A 21,163-nucleotide genomic window follows, 5' to 3' on the forward strand; every position below is an offset into this window, starting at 1 on the left:
TTTGCCATGGGGATTATAGGTACGGGAAAGGGGTGGATAGGAACGCTATACTTACTGAATTGGAACGAATCAAGGTTAAATAGGAACAGTAAGGTTTATATAGGGACAGGGCTGTCACTTTAAATATTTAATTAAATTGTTCAAAAAAATTCTTCCTTCTTGTGTAGTCGACTAGTAAAATTTTGTTAAATGGCATTTTACTGTTTAATATTGATAAATAAATAAATAAATAAAAATACTTTTTATTCAATTAAACTTTTACAAGTATAGGTAACTACACTACTTGTAACAGTTTAATTAAATAAAAAATATTTTTATTTATTTATTTTTGAATCGTCAAACCACTGATTCGGAATGCCAGCAACCAGCAAGAAACTCGGCGGTTGCTTTTTTTTAAAGATTTGATACCTACTATGCCATGTATAATAACATATAGCCTATGTTACTTCTGAATAAAATAGCTATAGAATATGGTGAAAGAATTCTCAAAATCAGTCATTCTCAATATATAAAAGGCAAAGGTGACTGACTGACTGATCTATCAACGTACAGCTCAAACTACTGGACAGATCGGGCTGAAATTTGGTATAAAGATAACTATTAAGACATAGGCATCCGCTAAGAAAGGATTTTTGAAAACTCAACCCCTAAGGGGTTGAAATAGGGGTTTGAAATTTATGTCGGACGAAGTCGCGAGCATAAGCTAGTTTTGTAATATTAGAGGATAGACTAACTTGTGTTTGACAACCCTAACCTTTTTTCCCTATTCACCCCTTTGCCATTCCGTTACACCCCGGATCAAGTATAAATAGGGACAGCATATATTTTGATTAAAATATACTAGTAATTTATCATTATTTTATATTTTTTGGATGTTTCCTTAGAATTCTTACAACCGGAGATGCTTACAAACAGTTAAAGCATCATAATTTGTACCAAAACATCCGTAAATTTCAGTGCGAAGTTAGATTTCGTACCTATTCACCCCGTTTTACGGTACCTATTGATAAAAACAAAACATACAACCATTTTTATTAAGCTTTGACCCTTACCAACTTAGCACAGATATTCCTTGAGTTATTCTAACATTAAGAAATATACGTCTATTAAGTCTTTTCGTCACCTATACCCCAAAAGTCAGTCAGTGCATCATATCGGTTATGACTTACGGTGCCGAAACATGGACACTGACAGCCAGGCTAGTCCACAAATTCCAAACCGCTCGAAGCATTTGAAGAGAAAAGTTCGAAAAGAAGTAATTCGCCATAGAACTAAAGCACATATAATAGATAATATGGCTCTTGAGGATAGCACAATGAAGTAGCAGTGGGCTTGTCAGAAAACTGCTCAACCAAGGACTGTTGATAGCTGCTGAAATCGTAAGCTCCCCAGTGGCGACCGTAACTTGGAAAACGTATATCGGGACGCCCTATACGAGTATGGAGCACCCCCTGTGTGTGGAGCGATGACATTCAGAGAGTGGCTACCATCAAATGAATGCAAAAAGTTTAAGATAGAAGAGGCCTGTGTCCAACAGCAGATGCAACTATAAAAAGACGATGACTTTAAGCGTTTAACGTAGTTGTAGCGAATTTATAAACGAAATTTGCGATACGCACTTACCAAGTATAAGATATCGCACTACACCGATGATACTACCTTGTTTGCACCAGTGCTCGTCATATGGAAGAGCTACTTCTCAAAATTAAGTGTGTTAGTCTTAAGAGTTCAGATTAAAAATAAACCGCAGTAAATCTATGACGATGGTTGTAGACCGCACCAACAATAACTCGCCCGAAGTTACTCAAACTCTGAACTGGGAGGCTGTCCTATCCTGCATTTCTTGGTGCTTTAATCTTGAACAATGATGGTTGTGTAAAAGAAGTGAAGCGACTATGGCGATAGCAAGAACTGCAATGGAAAGGCTGAGGAAAATATGGAAAAACAGAAAGAAACATCACAAAAGCTACGAAGATCCGGCTTGTTTGGACATTTGTTTTTGTAATTTTTATACGCTGCGAAGATGTGAACTCTGCGACTGATTGAGAAGAAGATTGACGCTCTGGAGATGTGGTGCTGGAGGCGAAGAGTCTCATTGAACGAATTTCGCACCAACGACGTCTCTATACTCCAAGAACTGGGCATTAAACAACGTCTTTTGGCGCTAGTGCAAAGTCGCATGTTCTTCGGACATGTCTCCCGGCATTAGAGTGACTCCATTGAGCGTCTTGTAGTGCATGGCAAGGTGGAAGGTATCAGAGGGCGAGGAAGGTCACTTAAGCGATGGCCCGACCAGATAAAGTCCGCTGTGGGTGGTCTCGTGCACGAATGTACCAGACTATCAGCCAGAAGGCGACAAGTGGCGAATGCTCTTGAGGCGTAAAACATCACTTCGTGAAAACGTCACTTCGTGATGACCACAGCCACTCTGCCAAGAATATTACGACGGAGCAGAAGAATATACGTGCAATCTAACCATTCTAGCCATCCTACCTGTATTAGCCTAACTTTGTGAGAAGTCTGTATTATTATTAAAAGAAAAGCTGACTGACTGACTGATCTATCACCACACAACTCAAACCACTGGACGGATCAGCTGAAATTTGGCATGTAGACAGCTATTATGACATCCGCTAAGAAAGGTTTTTGAAATTTAAAATAGGGGTTTGAGATTAGTGCAGTCCACGCGGACGTAGTCACGGGCACAAATGACAACTCATTCATGATTTTTATTTCATTTCAACAATAATTAATAGATACTATGCGTTTTTTTTAATTTTTACTATAAAATTATGGCAATGTAACAAGGAACCAACCCACACACAGGTAATTTTCTACAAGGAACCATGACTTCTTTTTTATATTATTATTAAAACTGTTAATATTTTTCATCAATATTATATTTGTATAGATAGTATAAACTATTTCCTACAATATTGTGAATAAACTTTATTCAAAATAACAAACATATCAAACGTACACAAAATTTTCACTTAAACGGCTTTTTCTCAAAACTATCATCGTGTGGGTTGATTCCATGTCGCATAAGTAGGTCCAATTTGTCTCTGGTTCAGTGATGCCAAATAAAAGATCAAATATTCTACTATAGGGAAAAACAATGCTACCAAAATTCTAAGCTGTTTTGGGTAGGTATTATTTTTACGTTCAAATCTCATTCCCAGTTTTGTCCCTATTCACACCCCGGTTCCTATTCACCCCGTTTTACGGTACGACGTATACTAAGTGCTTGAATGTTATGTGAGAAATACAGAATATATTTTTTCCATCGAATAATTTAATTAAATACCTACCTAGTTATTTAGCTTCCTAATAATATATAAACATTCATATAGGTACAGAGACGGAGTTGACGGAGTAAAGATATCACTGCAGAAGCAAGGCCTAGCTATTCAGTATTTAGCATCTAGTGAATTCACGAGTGAATTATTTTCCACTTCAAAACTCAGGGATAGGTGTGTCTGACTTTAGTCCGGAACTATCTGGAACCGGAGTGCATGCCGGGATGATGCCGGGAGTCGTGTTCACCAAGCCTAAACCCGTAAAATTTAACTCCATTTTCACCATGATTTTAACTTTTTATGTCAAATTACATGTCAAAAGTACTATTTTAGTCTCAGAATAAGAATAAATATTTTAGTCCCATAGTCCTTATTTTAAAAGGTGGTTTCAAGGTGTTCTTTAACAGTTGACATATTCAATGTACTCTGTGCAGTTGACCCATAGAGTAAAATTGGCACAAGAAGAGTCATTTTTACGGACTGTTATTCGTCTGCGACCCCAATAGCAATAGCTACTCGTGCTCTATGTACTCGTGTGTCAATAGCGCCAACCGTAAATGACATTTGATGAATGAATTTGAAAAAGGAACATGATTTTTTTTATTATTCGTCTGTGGTGTTAAATGCTTGCTTGCTTCGAAAACTTTGTTTCTTAATTTTTATTAAAGCTTCATTGCTTTCGTTAATTAGAATATGATATAATTTGTATACTACTATGGCTTTCCTTTGTCCGGTGAGAATAAGAAGGGGGAAAAAGAAGAAATGTAAGTAACTTTGCAACTTTTTATGTGAAAAGTTCATGTCAATGACCTCAAACTTTCTACATAATTATAAATAAAACTCGTTAATTCATGTTAAACCTGTGAAAAGCTGCACCTGCACGGTTACTTTACAAAAATTAGAACTTATATTCGATTTGGAGTGTATTTAATTTCTTGCATTCATGAATATACAGTCAAGTCTTATATTTCTTACTTTCCTGTAATTATATATGTTCAATTTACTTTAACAGCCTTTTAATTAATAATAATGCTAAATTTAAATCAAGGCAGTAAACATATATCATGCCATGTTTAAGTAGGTAGTATTATAGTCATTATTTTAAAAACCCTATACAAAAAAAAAATTACCTAAGTATAGGTTGGTATACCGTTTCTTTGATACAGCTCGTGAGATATGGCGCGAGTTGCGGGAGGATAGCAGTTGACGTGAAAATCAAGGAATTCAACATTGCTGTCACCCTCCCACACCTCCCTCCTACCCCATGAGCTGCATCAGTCAAGCAGTATGCCTGTACTTAATCATGTTTGTAGCCAGTAGTGGTGATTCAGACAAGGAGCTGTCTCGTCCAGGGTCAGGGTTGAGTCCTGGCATGGGCCGCATCACAGGCTCAGCTAGCATTGAGACATTAGTGAGAGTTGGCATTGAAAAGGAACATGGACTCAGTCCGGACTCTAAAATGGTGGTGCTACATGACTTTGCGCCTTGTGTTGATGATGAACTTGAGGTGAGAAAGAAAGAAGTATTTATTCTGTGCACCACATGTGAAGTTGATGTATATGATTAGTTATATGGTGATCTATATAGAACTAAAAAACCGGCCAAGTGCGAGTCAGGCTCGCGCAATAAGGGTTCCGTACTACAGTCGTATTTTTTCGACATTTTGCGGTATAATTCAAAAACTATGATACATAAAAATAAATAAAAATCTGTTTTAGAATGCACATGTAAAGACCTTTCATATGGTGCCCCACTTGATATAGTTATCTTAATTAGAAAATTGAAAATACTAATTATTAGTTCATGACCACAATTTCATTTTTTTTGTGTGATGTAACAAATTCACGGTTTTCAGATTTTTTCCCCGAATGTCAGCTATAAGATCTACCTACCTGCCAAATTTCATGATTCTAGGGCAACGGGAAACGTACCCTGTAGGTTTCTTGACAGACAGACAGACAGACAACAAAGTGATCCTATAAAGGTTCCGTTTTTTCCTTTTGAGGTACGAAACCCTAAAAATCAGTCTATACATGGCACTAACCAAAAAATGCCTGATCCAGTTTTCTCCTATCCAACATGTAATTCTTGGAAATCTTAGATTCTACTTAAAGTCATCAATACAGTCAGGGTAGTTCAGTTAATTAGACAAAAAAGAAAAACTAACTCATAAACTCATAACTGAAAATATTAGGTTTTTGTAAATATGGGACTTAAACATTCTAAAGGGGCCAGTTCCACATGTTGGCCTATTGTTATATCTTGGTTTTTTTTTTAAATTTTAATTTTATGGTACTTTTATCTGACATGGACACACCAGCCTCATCGTAGCCTAGATGAGCACAAGTTTCATGCTTAATTGGAAAAGATAGGAGATGTGATGTCTTGTAAAATATACCTTAGCCCTTAATATTTTAGAAAAATCTACCAGTGACTGCAAAACTGTAATTTCCAGGTAAAAAGAGGACAGATTGTAAATGTATTATATAGGGAAAACGACTGGGTGTACGTTATAGTGACAGAGTCTAGAAGAGAGGGCTTCATACCACATTCATATTGTGCTCCGTGTGATCATCATGACTTAAAGAAGAAACTGCCAAGAAGTCGATCACCAACTGACTTAGCACATAGAGATGTATCACAGTAAGTTCTTTCTGATCATAAACAGCTTTGCACTAAAAGACCTGCTTGGAAAACTGTAAAGCTGTAATGACTTTATTGTAGGCACAACAACATTAGTTATCTAAATAAAAAAAAAGGTGACTGACTGACTGATTTATCAACGCACAGCTCAAACTACTGCATGGATCGGGCTGAAATTTGGCATGCAGATAGCTATTATGAGGTAGGCATCCGCTAAGAAAGGATTTTTGAAAATTCAAAGTAAATCAATTGATATAAATATAGGCTTAGTTCTGATTTCTGAAGCTGTAGCTGTCTATTTATACATGAATTTAATCAATCGTTTAACTATACAAAAGCACCTTAAATAATAGTCTGGCTATAATTATAATTATTCATGTTTCTTTTTATAACTAAAAAAATATGAGGATTCTCAATTCAAAATGTATCTTTTAATACCATCGATATAAATGACAAGATATTCCCAAGCAAACAAAATTTTTCACACTTTTGGAACCAAATAAATTAGCGCCACCTCTTAGATACTAATAAACGACCCTTTTAAAATCCAAACGTCACTGAGGTTGCATTGGTGCTAAAGCACCACTGAGTCTGTGCCATTTTGTTTGTTCAATAGCCCTGTCCATAAGTACTATATAAGTCAGTGTTTAATACATGTTTGTGCTTTCAATAGGCTCTCCCTATCAGACGGAGCAACAAATGATGGGCATTCAGAGTTGGGCAGCGAGGGTGAAGCCTGCCCGTTCAGTAAGGATCCTTCTGGAAGATATGTTGTTTTGTACACATTCACTGCGAGGGACGAAAATGATGTTGATGTGGAACGAGGCGAGTTTGTTACAGGTACAGTGGTAGCCATTTTGTATCCTACTTGAAAGAGCGGCAGCGGTAATAACCTAAGTGGTTAATGCTTTTGTCTCCTATTTAGAAGGGTCTAGGGTGCAATTCCAGGCACGCACCTCTATCTTTTCTGAGTTATATAATTACGTTAATCAATAATAATCAATAACCATGTTATAAATGGGAAACTGTTTGTTTGCTGGTTTGTCCTTCAATCACGACGCAACGAATCGACGTGATTTTTTGCATGGGTAAAGTTAAAGACCTAGAGAGTGACATATAGGCTACTTTTTATCCCGGGAAATCAAAGAGTTCCCACAGGATTTTTAAAAACCTAAATCCACACGTACAAATTCACGGGCGTCAGATAGTCTTCTAAATATATAAAAGGAAAAGGTGACTGTCTGACTGACTGATATATCAACGCACAGCTCTACATACTGGATGGATCAGGCTGAAATATTGGCATGCAGATAGATTATAACGTAGGCATCCGCTCAGACAGATTTTTCGAAAATTCAACCCCTAAGGGGGTGAAATTGGGGTTTGAAATTTGTGTAGTCCACGCTGACGAAGTCGCGAGCATAAGCTAGTTAAATATTTGCTTTAATATTGACGAAAAACATTGGAAGGAAATCTGCATGCCTGAGAAATCTCCATAATGTTCTCAAAGGTGTGTGCAATTAGCCAGCATGGTGGATTATGGCCTAAACCTTTATCATTCTGAGAAGAGACCCATGCTCAATAGTGGACTTTCGATGGATAATGATGGTGAATTAAAATAGAATTGAATAAAGCATTTCTTCTTTGCAAGAATAAAATTGATCGCTGAACTTTTGTGTTGAAAAATGAAATATTTTTTGTTGAAAATTGTATAGTGTTGAATATTTTTTCAGTTTTAAATAGAGAAGACCCAGATTGGTATTGGATTGTAAGGAGCGATGGTCAGGAAGGATTCATTCCCTCTGGCTTTGTTTATCCCGCTGTAGCACAAGGTATGTTACGGCTTTCTATTTATTACTAGCTATTGCATGTTGGCACTATGTCTAATTACCGTAACATCCAAGCAAGTGCTGAAAACAATAATAAGTTATGAATGATGCGCGAAAAATAGGTAATGAACAAACATGAATTAGTTTTATATGTATTATGTATGCATTAATAAAAAGAAATAGCCTTTATTTCAGAGTACAACTTTTTTTTAATTTTTTTTACTATGTATTGTAATTTTATTTCAGTCAAAGTGATAATAATATTATACAAGTGGATACTAATCTATGTCCATACTAATACTATTATAAATACCAAAGTGTCTGTTTGTCTGCTAGCTTTTTACGGCCGATTATACTGTTTAGCCGATTTGAACGAAATTTAATACAGAGATAGCTTGCATCCCAGGATATACATAGGCTACAATTTATCCTGGAAAAGTTGAGTTCCCTCTGGAGTACTAAATAAATAAATCTATTATTTTATTCTAGCAACACAACCAGACAACCCACAGCAGATTCATCCACCGCCAACAACAAACCCCATCAACACAATGATGTCCAACAACAGTATTACAAACAACACAATACAACAAGACAACGATGGGAGGTACCATGGAACTGAACTTGTCATGCTATATGATTATAAGGTATATTCAGTGTTCTATTTATTTAATATTATAAGAATTCATAACTCGAATTTATTATTGCAATGTTACCTTTCTTAGTTATACAATACTTGCTGATCCACTGACTTCACTCGTTACCTATGTTAATCACTAAATAATCTACTTAAAACCTTGTTGTTTCTTGTGGTTCATGGACATCCGCAAAGTCGCAAAGTAATGTCTGCTTCTATCCAATATTTTTGTATTTTAGGCACAAGCACCAGATGATTTGTCAGTGAAGCGGGGAGAGTGGGTGTACGCAGACCTGACGCAGCAGACGGTGGAGGGCTGGCTGTGGGCACACGCACCCAAGTCGCGGCGCTCCGGGTTCATCCCCACCGCGTACGCGCGTGCGCCGCATACTACGTCACTCTGATACTGTTATCTGTGAAACGAGAGAGTAGAGTACGCGGGTAGAGGGAAAACTACGTCACTCTGATTGTGAAGCGAGAAAGTAGAGTACCCGTGCAGTGGGCAAACTTCGTCACTCTGGTGCTAGTAGTCTGTGAAGCGGGAGTGCAGTGTATCCATACATTGGGCACACTACACTACATCAGTCTGATACTATTGTTGTTATGAAGAGGGAGTAGTGTACGCGAGCAAAAGTTAATTACGTCACTCTAAAGGTATGATTCCGAACCACGCTGCACGCAGCAGCGCTGCCTACCTCTGAATGTAATGTCATATAAGCTTATAGCGATTGTATGGGGACCAGTAGTGCCGCGACAGGACTGTGACAGCTGGTGACAGCAGTGTTGTGGCAGCGCTGCTGCGCAGCGTGGTTCGGAATCATACCTTAATACTGTTGTCTACAAACCAGGTGAGTAGTGTATGCAGGCAGTGGGAAAACTAAGTCACTGTGATACTGCTGTATGTGAAGCTGTGTGCAGTGTACGCGGCCAGTGGGAAAATTACGTCATCCTGATACTGCTTGTTAAGCGGGGGGGGGGGGGGGGGGGGGTGAGTAGTGTATACTACAGGCGCACTACGTTACTCCGATACTGTTATGTGAAGTAGAGGAGCAGTGTACGCGGCAATGGGCAAACTGAGTCACTGTGATACTGTCTGTGAAGTAGAGGTATAGTGTACGCAGTACGCGGCACTGTGGGCGAACTACGTCACTCTGATGTTGTCTATGAAGTGGAGGAATAGTGTAGGCGGGCAAAGCTAAACTATGTCGCTCTGATAAGGGGGGGAGTGGGTGTACGCGGGTACACTGCGTCACTCTGATACTGGTCTGTGAAGAAGAGTCTACGTCACTGATACTATTGTACAGTTTGTTTATCCCATAGGTGTAAGTTAGCATTAGTAAGAATTTGGGAGCTCTAATTATAATTATTATTTACTGACCGACCCCGGTTTCTTCAGATTCAATTTCAAAAAATCTTACGTCGAATTTTTTGATTAAAAAACTAACTTTAAAACCTCAAGTTTCTAGGCCCATTGGTGAATGGTTTATAGCTTATAATCTGCATGGTGATATGTCAGTCACTCAGTTTATACTTTTATTATTTAATTATAATATTAAAAATAATTCAATTGCTTACAAAAATGTTAAGATCTAAAGTAGAGTCAAATAAGAATGTCTTAAGTTTGTAAACAAACAACTAACAGCAAGATAGATGAAGAAAGAAAAAACTAATAACCTTATTTCTTTACATTATTTACTAGCTGATGCCCGCGACTTTGTCCGCGTGGATTTACATTTTTCAAAATCCCGCGGGAACTCTTTGGTTTTCCGGGATAAAAAGTAACCTATGTGTTAATCCAGCGTATAATCTACCTCCATTCCAAATTTCATCCAAATCAGTTCAGCCGTTTTTGTTTGTCAATCACACAAAAACATCCAAACAACCACACTTTCAAATTTATAATATTAGTAGGATTACAATAAAAGCATCCTAATCGTTTTGCAGAATTGTCCCAGAGGCTCCCAAGCCCAACACATCTAGTTAGATGTGAAAATATAGGTATCTGAAGACAGCATTAATAAGACACTATTTTTACTTAATCATGTTGCTATAAATAAGATATTTTAGTTGTTTTTTATATTTCACAGATAAAATGTACAATAAATTAGTCTTCCTTAGAAGTAAGAATTAGGAATCCAATATTCATTTAAGGTCTGTTAAAAAAGCATTTATTGTAAATTCTCCGTCCAAATTGACTGATACAAATTTTAACAAAATTATACTTTGGGTGTTATAATACTCATTAAGGTTTAACTATAAATAAAATACTTTTTTACTAAAACATTGTATTTTATTTGTACCTTTTATTATATTATATATTAGCACAAAGCTGAACAAAACTCACTGATGACAATACTACTGCAAGATTTGCGTAAAAAATTCCTCACGCGCCATTTTAACTTTTTGTGATTTGAAGATATAAGATGCAATTTAAATGTCGTACACATATTAATATTTTGGTTCAATTATTTGTACACTAAAGGCAAAGAAAATTATATCATCCATCAATCCAAAAGAATATTTTTCTTCTTTTTCTTAGCCTGTTCTTTGAACTCATCCTTTGCCTTCCAGTCCCCTAACTGCTCTTCCACTCTCGTAATATCTTGCTCTGTGACTGTAATAGGTAATTGTAACTCGATTTGCTCATTTCTGATAAATTTTAGTGCATCCAACTTTTGTCTAAGGAATGGACCCTGCTGACTTTCTAGTAGGTTTCTGTAGTCTGTCAGTTTGCTTTGGCGGATATTGTCACAGTGCATTTCGGTTAATTTACGTAACGACTCCTTTCGCGTTAGTTTGTGATATGACCTGAAATATTGCAAATTACAATCACACTAACAAAATGAAGACAACCTTAGATTGGTACAAATAAATTTGTAAAGCAGGTTAAAAACTGGTCAATTGTGAGTTGTACTCATACATGAAGGGTTCTGTACCATCATACAAGAATTGACATATTTTTTGTGATATAACCCACAAACTCAGTTTTTGGATTTTTCCTTTTCTTGTGCTAAATGTAATGCTAAATGTAATGTCTTTGTGCAAGTGGGTAAATCTAACATTTCAGCATACAATGCTGACAGTGCCGTGATTCAAAAACATAAGATCCAGGGATCTTTTTTAGAGGGGACATTGAGAGCACTACTTTTAGTTTTGCACAAAACAATGTTAATTAAATCTTAAATATATAAAAGGAAAAGGCGAATGACTAACTGACTGATCTATCAACGAACTGCTCAAACTACTGGACGGCAGTAGCGTGCAGCTCATAAAAGCATAAACGCACTGCTTACCCTTATTGTAATAAATCAATGCTTATTTTTCATTATAACCTGCCGTAAAATAAGTTCATACCTAAATGCATACCCTGGCTTGAACTCCTGTGCACGCCACTGCTGGACGGATCAGGCTGAAATTCGGCATGCAGATAGCTATTATGGCGTAGACATCCACTAAGAAAGGATTTTTGAAAATTCAACCCTTAAGGGGGTAAAACAGGGGTTTGAAATTTTTGTAGTCCACACAGACGATGAACGAAGTTGTGAGCATAAGCTAGTTAATCAATAAATCTGTCTTACTCTGGGTGTGCTTTATATTCAATGTTTAGTTTTTCTAACAGCCACTCAAACTTCTTGTAGTCATACTGACGCAGAAACTTCAACAGCTTCTTCCTTTTGTCTATAAGCTCTTGAACTGTTTGCTGTAAACACAAATTCGTTATTTACATGAAAGGTTTCTTAGCATAAATTAGTTTAAATTAAAGTTTATAGTAATAGCTTTGATATTGGAACCAACCTTGGCTTTTGCATTTCTAGGAAACTTTTCCATAGTGTCTTGCAAGCATCGAATATGTCCAGTTAATCTTGCAACTGAAAATCAAACTCTTATCACTACGAGTTAAAGGTTAGAATTAAAATAATTCATACTATTCATAATATTCTCTGGAGGGAGGCTTCGGCCGTGGCTAGTTACCACCCTACCGGCAAAGCCGTGCTGCCAAACGATTTAGCGTTCCGGTATGATGCCGTGTAGAAACCAAAGGGGCATGAGTTTATTAGAAACTGCCTTACCCCTTCCAGGTTAGCCCGCTTCCATCTTAGACTGCATCGTCACTTACCACCAGGTGAGATTGCAGTCAAGGGCTAACTTGTATCTGAATTTAAAAAAAAGAACTATATTATATTGTATAGTCAATATTGAAGGGAATCCCAACTTTTCTACTGGTCCAGCTCTTCACAGGATCACTTCAGCCAGGCAAGCCCACTCCAGAATCCTGTACTTATTAGGTACAAAATGGGCCATCGTTATCAACCTATCACTGGCTCACTACTGAGCATGGGTATGGGTATATCTGAGTAGGGTATGGTCATGGTCCACCAGGCTGGCCAAGTGCAGATTGGTAAACATCACACACCTTTAAGAACATTATGGAGAACTCTCAGGCATGCAGGTTTCATACCAATGTTTTCCTTCACCGTCAAAGCAAGTCCAAAAAGGGTAAATTATACATACTTCTAGTTTCAGCTGTTCTCTCATCATACTCATGTCTTCTTACTCTGTCAATTAACTCTTTAATGACAAGGGAATTGTACTCTTTCTTGCCCAGATGTTCCACTGAGAATATCTTTTTTACTGACTCAGGTGCACTAGAAGAATTTCAAATAAGAAAAATTAAATACTAAACAAATGATCTCCAATAAAGTTAAATTATTTATAACATTCTTGTCAGGACAGCGTCCAAATAAATAAATAAATCAATTGCTACCATTATCAAATTAACTAACATTAAAATAAGATGCAGGAACTTACTCTTTTATTTCTTCGCATAAACTGTATTCTTGTCCTAAAGAATTGCTAGGGATTTGGGGCAGTCCTTCCAAGTCACCCGATCTCTCAGGCTTATATGCGGGCACAGCCTCTGGCCTTGTCCATTTAATATTTACTAAGGGTTTCACTAGCTGGTTAACTCCACGATTTTGAATAATTAACGATGTGGCTCGTCGCAACATTATTATAACATTTAATAAATGGTCAAGTACGGAAAATAATAAATATTCATGGAAATTTCCCTAACCTAAAATGTAAAAATCTTAATTATTATATTTTAACATGACAGTTGAATGTTGAAGTATTTTGAAATTGATAGTGACGGTTACAATAACGTTTTGAAACCATAGGCTTGTTGAAGAATGTACAGCGGCAACGGGTAACATTAGAAGCGTGATAAACTCTCTTCAACTTCAACATAGAATATTAAAATAATGAGAAAATTGACTGTACTAATTACGTCCTACGTACGTTAATTTATGGATAAATGACGACGTGAAATGTGTAACAAGCTAGCAACGACGTTATGAAACCGTTGAGTCAACGTCGTTGTTGACTCATGTTGGACGCGTTCTAAAAGAAATTGGAAAAGTGTGGCAAGTTTAAAAAATATCAGTATGGCATGGCAGCTCCAAAATAATTGGCATCTAAGAAAATTAGTAACAAACCTGGAATAACCTAATTTGGTACTTTAAAATTAGCACGAACCTATGTCCTATACTAAAGCTATCCGTCTTTAATATACATTCGTGAGAATTTATTTCTGATCTATCAAATTAGGTTATTGCGTTTATTCAGTCTGTCATACTAAAAAGGCTGCCATACTGATAGGCCGCGCTTTTCCAGTGCATTCTTTCGTTAGCCAGACTGTAGCAGCTATTGGTCTCGTCAATTCCGGTTTAGTAGAAATATGACCAGAATTTCAGTCCTTATTTTTAATACCTAAGTAGTCAGCAAAAGTGTTGAATAGTTAAGGAGCACTCAACTACTAAGCCAAGAGAAGGCTTTCAAAATGTCTTAAAGATAAGAGACTAAAAGAAAATCATGTCCGTTTTCATAACCATTCTTTATTATTATTGCTTTCAGATTAAGAAAACTTAAAACAATTATTATACATATAACTCTTAAAACCTTAGTAGACTTTGTACTGAATGTACCCACTCCACATGACTGAATTTATTACCAGTTACCACCCATTAAACGGTGAAACTCATTATATTTATTTTTAAATAGGTAATTATATTTAAAATGTTTGAAACATTTTGTTAAGAATAGAAAACTCTATTAAATTAATGCAATATACCAAGAAGACTTTTATTTTATGCAGATTCGTCTTCTTCCATTTATTTGCTATGGATTTTTCTTTCAATCATTTATTCTACAATAAAATGTTATATAACCCTGCAGTAAAATAATGAATACCATATTATGTGCAAAAAAATTAAATACGTTCCATTAGGTATATCTCATAATTGTTATTTATATACAAAAAGCCAAATAGATAATATTACTATCTCTATCTCTGCTCTGATCACAAAATCTCCAGATTTTATGAGCATGCAATACCCAAGAACTAGCAAAAATCAACTAAGTGATTTTTGTGTGCTCTTGGGTTACAGATTTACTACGTTGTTCACACTAATATGGAATGTAAAAGATGTGTCTATTAAATTAAATAAAGTGCCACAAATAATGTAAAAATAGGGATACTATTTACAATATTGTATTATTTTAACTGACTGACACATACTAAGCAAATGAAAAAGCTAACTAATATAAGTATATTGTGAATAATATCTGTCTTGAACTATTTTTATTAAAGAGAAAATGATATATAGTGCAATTTATAATATGGCTTAAGCGCCAGCGCATGCCAGACCTTTCTTATTTTATAAAAGCTGAAAGATTCTCTGTGTATTGTTCCCAACACTGGGAGGAACATTTGTTTGGATCACGGAGCTTTGGGAGGTAATAAAGGTGTAAAAAATCTTACCTCAAAGTATAAAGTCTATTTTTTTATATTTTCTTCAGTATATTAATAGAAATCACGTCATACATTGCCAGACACCTAGGGTGAAATCTATAGAGCGCACTCTGACTTTGCCTAAATTTAAGACGGAGTTAAAACGAGACAGATGTATATCTCTCACATTAATCTGTCTCGTTTTAACTCAATCTTAAGTCTGAGCAAAGTCAAGGTACGCTCTATAGATCTCAGCCTTAGTATGGTAGCCACCCCCTGCCAGACACCTCATGTTTAATATATTATTAACGTTTAAGGGTGTCTAGCGGGGGTTCCCACGAGACTAAGTGTCCGGCAATGCATGACGTGATTTCTAATACTACTGCGAAGATTTTATACTATGACGTATGATTTTTTTATACCATTTTTTTTTTCTATTTTATTTAAATGTTATCTCCCAAAGCCACCATGCTGCAAACAAACATCAAAACAAATATTCCTCCCAGTCTTGGGGACAACACGCAGATAAGATTTAATAAAATAAGGAAGGTCTGGCACGCATTGGTTCTGCCTCTAATAGGATGATCCCTACAGATTGACAATTAATGGTTTGAAATTGGAAAACTTTCTACAATTTTAATCCTGTCTTGTTGAATTGGTGTTAAATCTAAGTGCAAAACATTACAATGCGTGCTGACAATATTTTTTATATTACAATTAATTTATTATAAGAACTATAAGAACATGCATAATGATAATTGCTACGGAATACAGAAATAATATTACCTATATTTATATAAAAATAACATAAAGGAATGCAAACAACTACAATCACTCTTAAATAAAACCTCTTATTAATACTGGACTTTAATTGCTACAAACGCATTTTTCTAAAACTTCTTACAATATAAAAATGTCTTTGTAACTTGCATTTTTACACTAAAGTTAGTTTGACAGTCCATAACTGTTTTTTTATTGAGTTGTTCAATTTATCCAATGTTAACATTGACAGGCAAAGATTTTTTTAGAATATTAAATCCTAATAGTAATTAATGTCGACAATTACTCCCAAAACAAAATATATTTTTTTTTAAATATTATACAGCGTTGCTTATTCTGTTGTCCACAAATTGTAACCTTAATTCTAAAGGTCTAAATATAGTATTATTCTTTTCCGTTCAGAAATTTGCGAAAAGGGCAGCAATATAATATTTTGACATGTCAATATAGTTAAGAGAATGTGTACAACAGAATAATCACCTTGAGCTGTCAAACTTATTAAAATACAAACATTTCAAATAAAATATACTTACATATAAAAGCCCAATAGTAAGTTATAATAGCCATAATGTTATATTTAGTCAATATTTTTAAATAAAATAGAATTAAATACAATAAAGCCTAATTTCGAAAACAAAAAACATTGTCGATATATTAATTTAACATTTTGAAATATATTTACCTACTAAAAGTTAAAACAATATAATACATTTTTTAAAGTGACTTTTATGATATCCCATAGGGCTCAAGTAAAAACAAAACTAAATAGGAACAGCACCAAAATTATTTCGTTTGAGTAACCGCAGCAATAAAATAAGTTCTTTTTTGAATACTGGTAAACCAATTCTTGAAATTTTTGGCACATTTAAGTAATAATTTATTTTAGTTGCTGCAATGGCAAAATTCACTAGTTAAAAAAACGTAATAACCATAGCCAAGAATTAATATTAAAATGAAAGTTTTTGGTTGTTACTTTTTATGTAAGAAAATAAAAGTAAAAAATAGTTGATATAGAATTATCTCTCTATACTAGAGCAAAATTAATGTACTTCTATTCAAACCATATTTTGAGCGATATAATTTAAACATTTAAGACATTTCCATACATTTTGCGGGTGAGGGATTACTTGTAATATATGCGTGAACTCGTATTTTTAAATTAGTCACTGCCTTGTGCCCAATATCTTGTTGTACACAATCTCTTAAACCAAATTGGTAAATCTGAATCTATTGCTATCCGCAGAAAAGGATAGCACTAAAAGACATGTGAATTTAGTTTAAGGGTTGTTACAATAGAATTAGCCACAGTATGTTACTTTTGAACCGACTTCCAAAAAAGACGTGGTTCTTTTTTCTAGCCCAAAAAAACGGGCCCCGATAGAGTATTTGACTATGTCAAAAATAAATTATTTCTCAGTGATTATTAAATAGAGGGTCTTCCAAAATACGTTAGATCCACGTCCTTTGTTAGTACATGTGTGATAACTATTTCAAATTATCGATTAAAGTAAATAGGACGTCAAATGATTGTGATAGGTTGATGTAAAACTTTTTGGTTTATAGTATTCATAGATTTTGACACGCACACATACAATACAAATTGTGTTTGGATAAACGCCCATGCACAAAAATGTAGGAAGTCAACTGTACAACTCACTTATTATCTTACTAATAGTATTGTAACACAACATTACAATTAAGGGCAAGATAAACACTGTCGTGCGATAGCTGCTACTTGTTTATCGCTAATGCTTATAAAACTAATTACTTTTATTATCGTAATGACATGTTACGCACGTTAAGTATTCTGAAATAATTGGAGCACAAAATCCCTACTACCTGACCATAACTATGTTTATGTATGGTACTACCACTTTTATAAGTTACGCCGATGTACAGTCAAAGGCCAAAACTAGTTTAGCCTTAGATGCAATATCCGGACACTCCCGATCGCCAAGCTTAGGCAGTTGCTTAGCATAAAAGACGGGCCCTGCCCGTTCGGTACCCTCATTCCGCACATTTTCTTGATAACGTGTTTCCTGTCAATTATAATCCGGGTATCTTTAAAGCAAAAGTGAATAGGCACCTTCTAGGCAAACGCGTCCCATCTTAGGCCACATCATCACTTCCCATCAGGTGTGATCGTGGTCAAGCGTGCGCTTATAACGAAAAAAAACGTGACTTTTGAGTCCACCAACCATAACAAAGCATTCTCCCCTGTCCCCCGCCAACATTTTAAGATTGTGTTTTCATGCAAAACCTTGTAGGTATATACAAACTCTCTTCTCAACAACTCTTGAGGTTGAATTATCTGTGCTTGCACTGCACGCCACGATTGTGCGCACATGTGTGTTTGTGTGGCGTGTTTATAAGGTCATAAGTGCGACTGATTTTTGATGCAATAGTTTTGCGGAATTGCTACTCGAATTCTGAGGCCGACCGTACCAGCCAGCGCAGAAATCTTATTTTTGAATGGCGCGAGACCATCTCAGCCAATCATAGCGCGCGCTCGTCCGCTATTGGTTGTTGCCTACGCGACATGTTTTGTACGCGCGAATTATGAGCGAGATAGCACGAGTCTCGGTTATACTTGTGGTTAAAATTTTAACGTCAAACAATAAGGTCTGTATTTCGTTGGTCTACATTCGGTTTTAGTCGGCGATAGGTTGCGCTTTTCTGCGCAAACGAATTTTGCCGATGTGACTTATAGAAGTGGTAGTAGAACTGTACCAAGCTATTGTAATACGCAAGATTCGGTAGTTCGGTAAAATACAGACGCGCCTATATTACGAGTCATTGCCTTTGAACATGAAGACTTTTTAACGAGAACTTGAATCTGCTGCAAAAGCGCTGTGCAAAGGTAAACAAAAGGTTCGAAGATTTTAGTATGGAGTGTGGTCTATAGCCAGCCGCCATTTTGATTATTCAAAAGCGCTAGTATAGTACGAGACAGGTCGAGATGGCAATCGGGGTGCCCTGCATACCCGTACAACCGCCACGTTAACCCGTTCCAGACGAGCGCGGGTGATGTGCGGGTGTGCGGGGCGTCCCCCCGCCTTATATCCCAATATACAGTACCCGACAGGTTGAGATAGCAATCTCAACCTGTCGGGCACTATACTTTTGATACCGCTGTACTGATTCTGATGGCACTAAATTTTTGAGTATTCGCATCTTCTTCTTGCCATTCTAATTTCTAAGGTTGAACCACTCGCTTGTGGTTTCTTCGCTTGCTCGTAATCCAATACAAACACTCGCCCCAAATAACAACTTTGCTTGCAGCCTTGCATAACAAATAATTATTTCACACTGGTCGTGCTAACGTAATTCACTTCGCGGCAAAGTCATCATTATGCAAAGGGCATTAAAGATAGATAGATTAGCGCCATGTGTCTTAGTAATATTATATTAGTTGGTAACTATGAAATATTAGTAACATTATAATCATTATATTTTCTCCTAATTATTATTGAAGTTTTGCCCAACTTTGACAGTGATCAATATTATCTTAAAATAGAGTATTTGTTTAGATCTTTGGATTCACTATCAAATTGTACGGTTAGTCAAAACTTGTTTTATTTTCTTCACTATGACATCTAATGCTCATCGCACATTGCAGTCGCGCCGCAAGAGCCGTACGTGCCGAATATAGCTCATAAATTTTCCGTGCTGTAAATGCGAATTATGGGCCTTTTTACAATACTTACGGTGCGCCATCGCATCGTAAAATTCTACAATCGTATCGACTATCGTGGATATTTACATGGGAATCACACTGAGATGCGACGTCGTTCTTGCGATGCAATGTCGCACTGCAAGTATAGTCCGTACAAAATGACTTTTCACGCGCCGCCATTTTAACTCTATGGGTCAACTGTCATGTCAAAACTACGGTTCATCTTTAAAATAAGGACTAAAATCGTACTTTTGACATGAAATTTCACACAAAGTTAAAGTGGCGCGTGAGGAGTCATTTTTTACGCATTATATTGTGGAACGGTCATTTATGTCAGCAGTCCACAGTAGAATAGACTATTACACAGATAGAATACTATAGCGTTTGCGACGCGACGGGGCTCTTACTTTCGCGTATAAAACAAATACCCTATTTCCTAATCGCCACTATGCCTTATGATGATCACACATTACAGCCGAGCCGAATTCGTCATGGCATTCGTGAATTAAATAAATCCGGCAAACATCTTGAAAAATAGTCGATTTTTTAGGTCCCTTTGGCAAACCGAAGGGGGCACCTGGAGATTTCTATAGCGCGGGGGACACGCGATTGGTTGATCGTTAATCGCCCGTCGCGCTAACTTTTGCTAACTATACCTACCGCTTTTTGTTTAAGGCGTTTACCAGTCACTGTAATGTGTAACTTAAGCAATAGCATAGCATAATACAGCAATCTTAGCCGGATCCGGGGCATGTTTCATCGCAATTGCTGTGTAACTAGTCTTTTAAAGGCGTAAACACTACGTTCTCGGCATTTAAATAGTCGCGTCTAACCTACGATGCAAGTGCGAGCTCGCGCAGGTATTGTTCCACGCGCTCGTGTACTGTGTAGGGGTATAGCACTCACACTAATGTAAATGGCGAATAGAGCGGCGCGGCGAGCGGACTGGTATGTTCCGCTCCATCGCGTCGCGCGCCACACTGATGCCAAAAAATGCTATTGCGACGCGTCTTGCGGTTAACTTCAGTAATGACTATTTAATTGGCGCGGACTATAATTATTGTATAGTGGTATGCCGCATGTCGTGTAGATACATACAGTGATGCGACACCCTTGATATTTGCGGGCGAGCCGGTTTCACGGTCGTAGCATCTATATACTTGAACAACTGATCCACTACTAAAAGTGGAAGTTCGAGTCGAGCGTCGTGGCGTTACACCACAATACAGTATTTGACAGGAAAGATTGCACATCTAACTTTATACTCTATTCGCGGGAAGAGGTTAGCATAGCGCTGTCTCTGTTACATAATCCCATAAACATGATAGAGACAAAAATCTCAGTAGATATTAACTATCTTGTGGACTCCAACCAATCATGAACTTGTTTTCAAAAACGTTTGAATTTCAATTAGAAAACAGTTTCGTTTGTGATTGATTGGTGATTCAAAATGGTTAGCGCCCACTGAGATTTTTGTCTCTTATCATTTGTATAGGATTACGTAACAGA

At 36.5% G+C, this 21,163-nt stretch overlaps 2 protein-coding genes across 2 annotated transcripts; one reads left to right on the top strand and one right to left on the bottom strand.

Annotated features, from left to right (window-relative positions):
* Window positions 1-3,882: 3,882 nt before the first annotated feature.
* Window positions 3,883-10,681, top strand: Dlish (Dachs ligand with SH3s). Its single transcript, XM_069501109.1, has 7 exons — window positions 3,883-4,063; window positions 4,613-4,806; window positions 5,755-5,942; window positions 6,616-6,782; window positions 7,676-7,774; window positions 8,261-8,418; window positions 8,648-10,681. Exons 1-7 carry the CDS (start codon window positions 4,015-4,017, stop codon window positions 8,810-8,812), a joined length of 1,020 nt encoding a protein of 339 aa, XP_069357210.1. The 5' UTR covers window positions 3,883-4,014; the 3' UTR covers window positions 8,813-10,681.
* A 1-nt stretch (window position 10,682) lies between these two features.
* Window positions 10,683-13,527, bottom strand: bonsai (28S ribosomal protein S15, mitochondrial). Its single transcript, XM_034972178.2, has 5 exons — window positions 13,218-13,527; window positions 12,921-13,054; window positions 12,204-12,277; window positions 11,987-12,108; window positions 10,683-11,216 (listed from the first exon to the last, which is right to left on the bottom strand). Exons 1-5 carry the CDS (start codon window positions 13,415-13,417, stop codon window positions 10,913-10,915), a joined length of 834 nt encoding a protein of 277 aa, XP_034828069.1. The 5' UTR covers window positions 13,418-13,527; the 3' UTR covers window positions 10,683-10,912.
* Between the last annotated feature and the right edge of the window lie 7,636 nt (window positions 13,528-21,163).

Source organism: Maniola hyperantus, chromosome 9, assembly GCF_902806685.2.
Source record: "Maniola hyperantus chromosome 9, iAphHyp1.2, whole genome shotgun sequence".
NCBI lineage: Eukaryota > Metazoa > Arthropoda > Insecta > Lepidoptera > Nymphalidae > Maniola > Maniola hyperantus.

Coding starts and splice junctions, on each gene's coding strand:
- Dlish (XM_069501109.1), top strand. CDS start 4,015: ATGGCTTTCCTTTGTCCGGTGAGAATAAGAAGGGGGAAAAAGAAGAAA. Junction 4,064..4,612: donor AAGGGGGAAAAAGAAGAAAT/GTAAGTAACTTT, acceptor TCATGTTTGTAG/CCAGTAGTGGTGATTCAGAC. Junction 6,783..7,675: donor ACGAGGCGAGTTTGTTACAG/GTACAGTGGTAG, acceptor ATATTTTTTCAG/TTTTAAATAGAGAAGACCCA.
- bonsai (XM_034972178.2), bottom strand. CDS start 13,417: ATGTTGCGACGAGCCACATCGTTAATTATTCAAAATCGTGGAGTTAAC. Junction 12,109..12,203: donor CTAGAAATGCAAAAGCCAAG/GTTGGTTCCAAT, acceptor TTGTGTTTACAG/CAAACAGTTCAAGAGCTTAT. Junction 11,217..11,986: donor GAATATAAAGCACACCCAGA/GTAAGACAGATT, acceptor GCAATATTTCAG/GTCATATCACAAACTAACGC.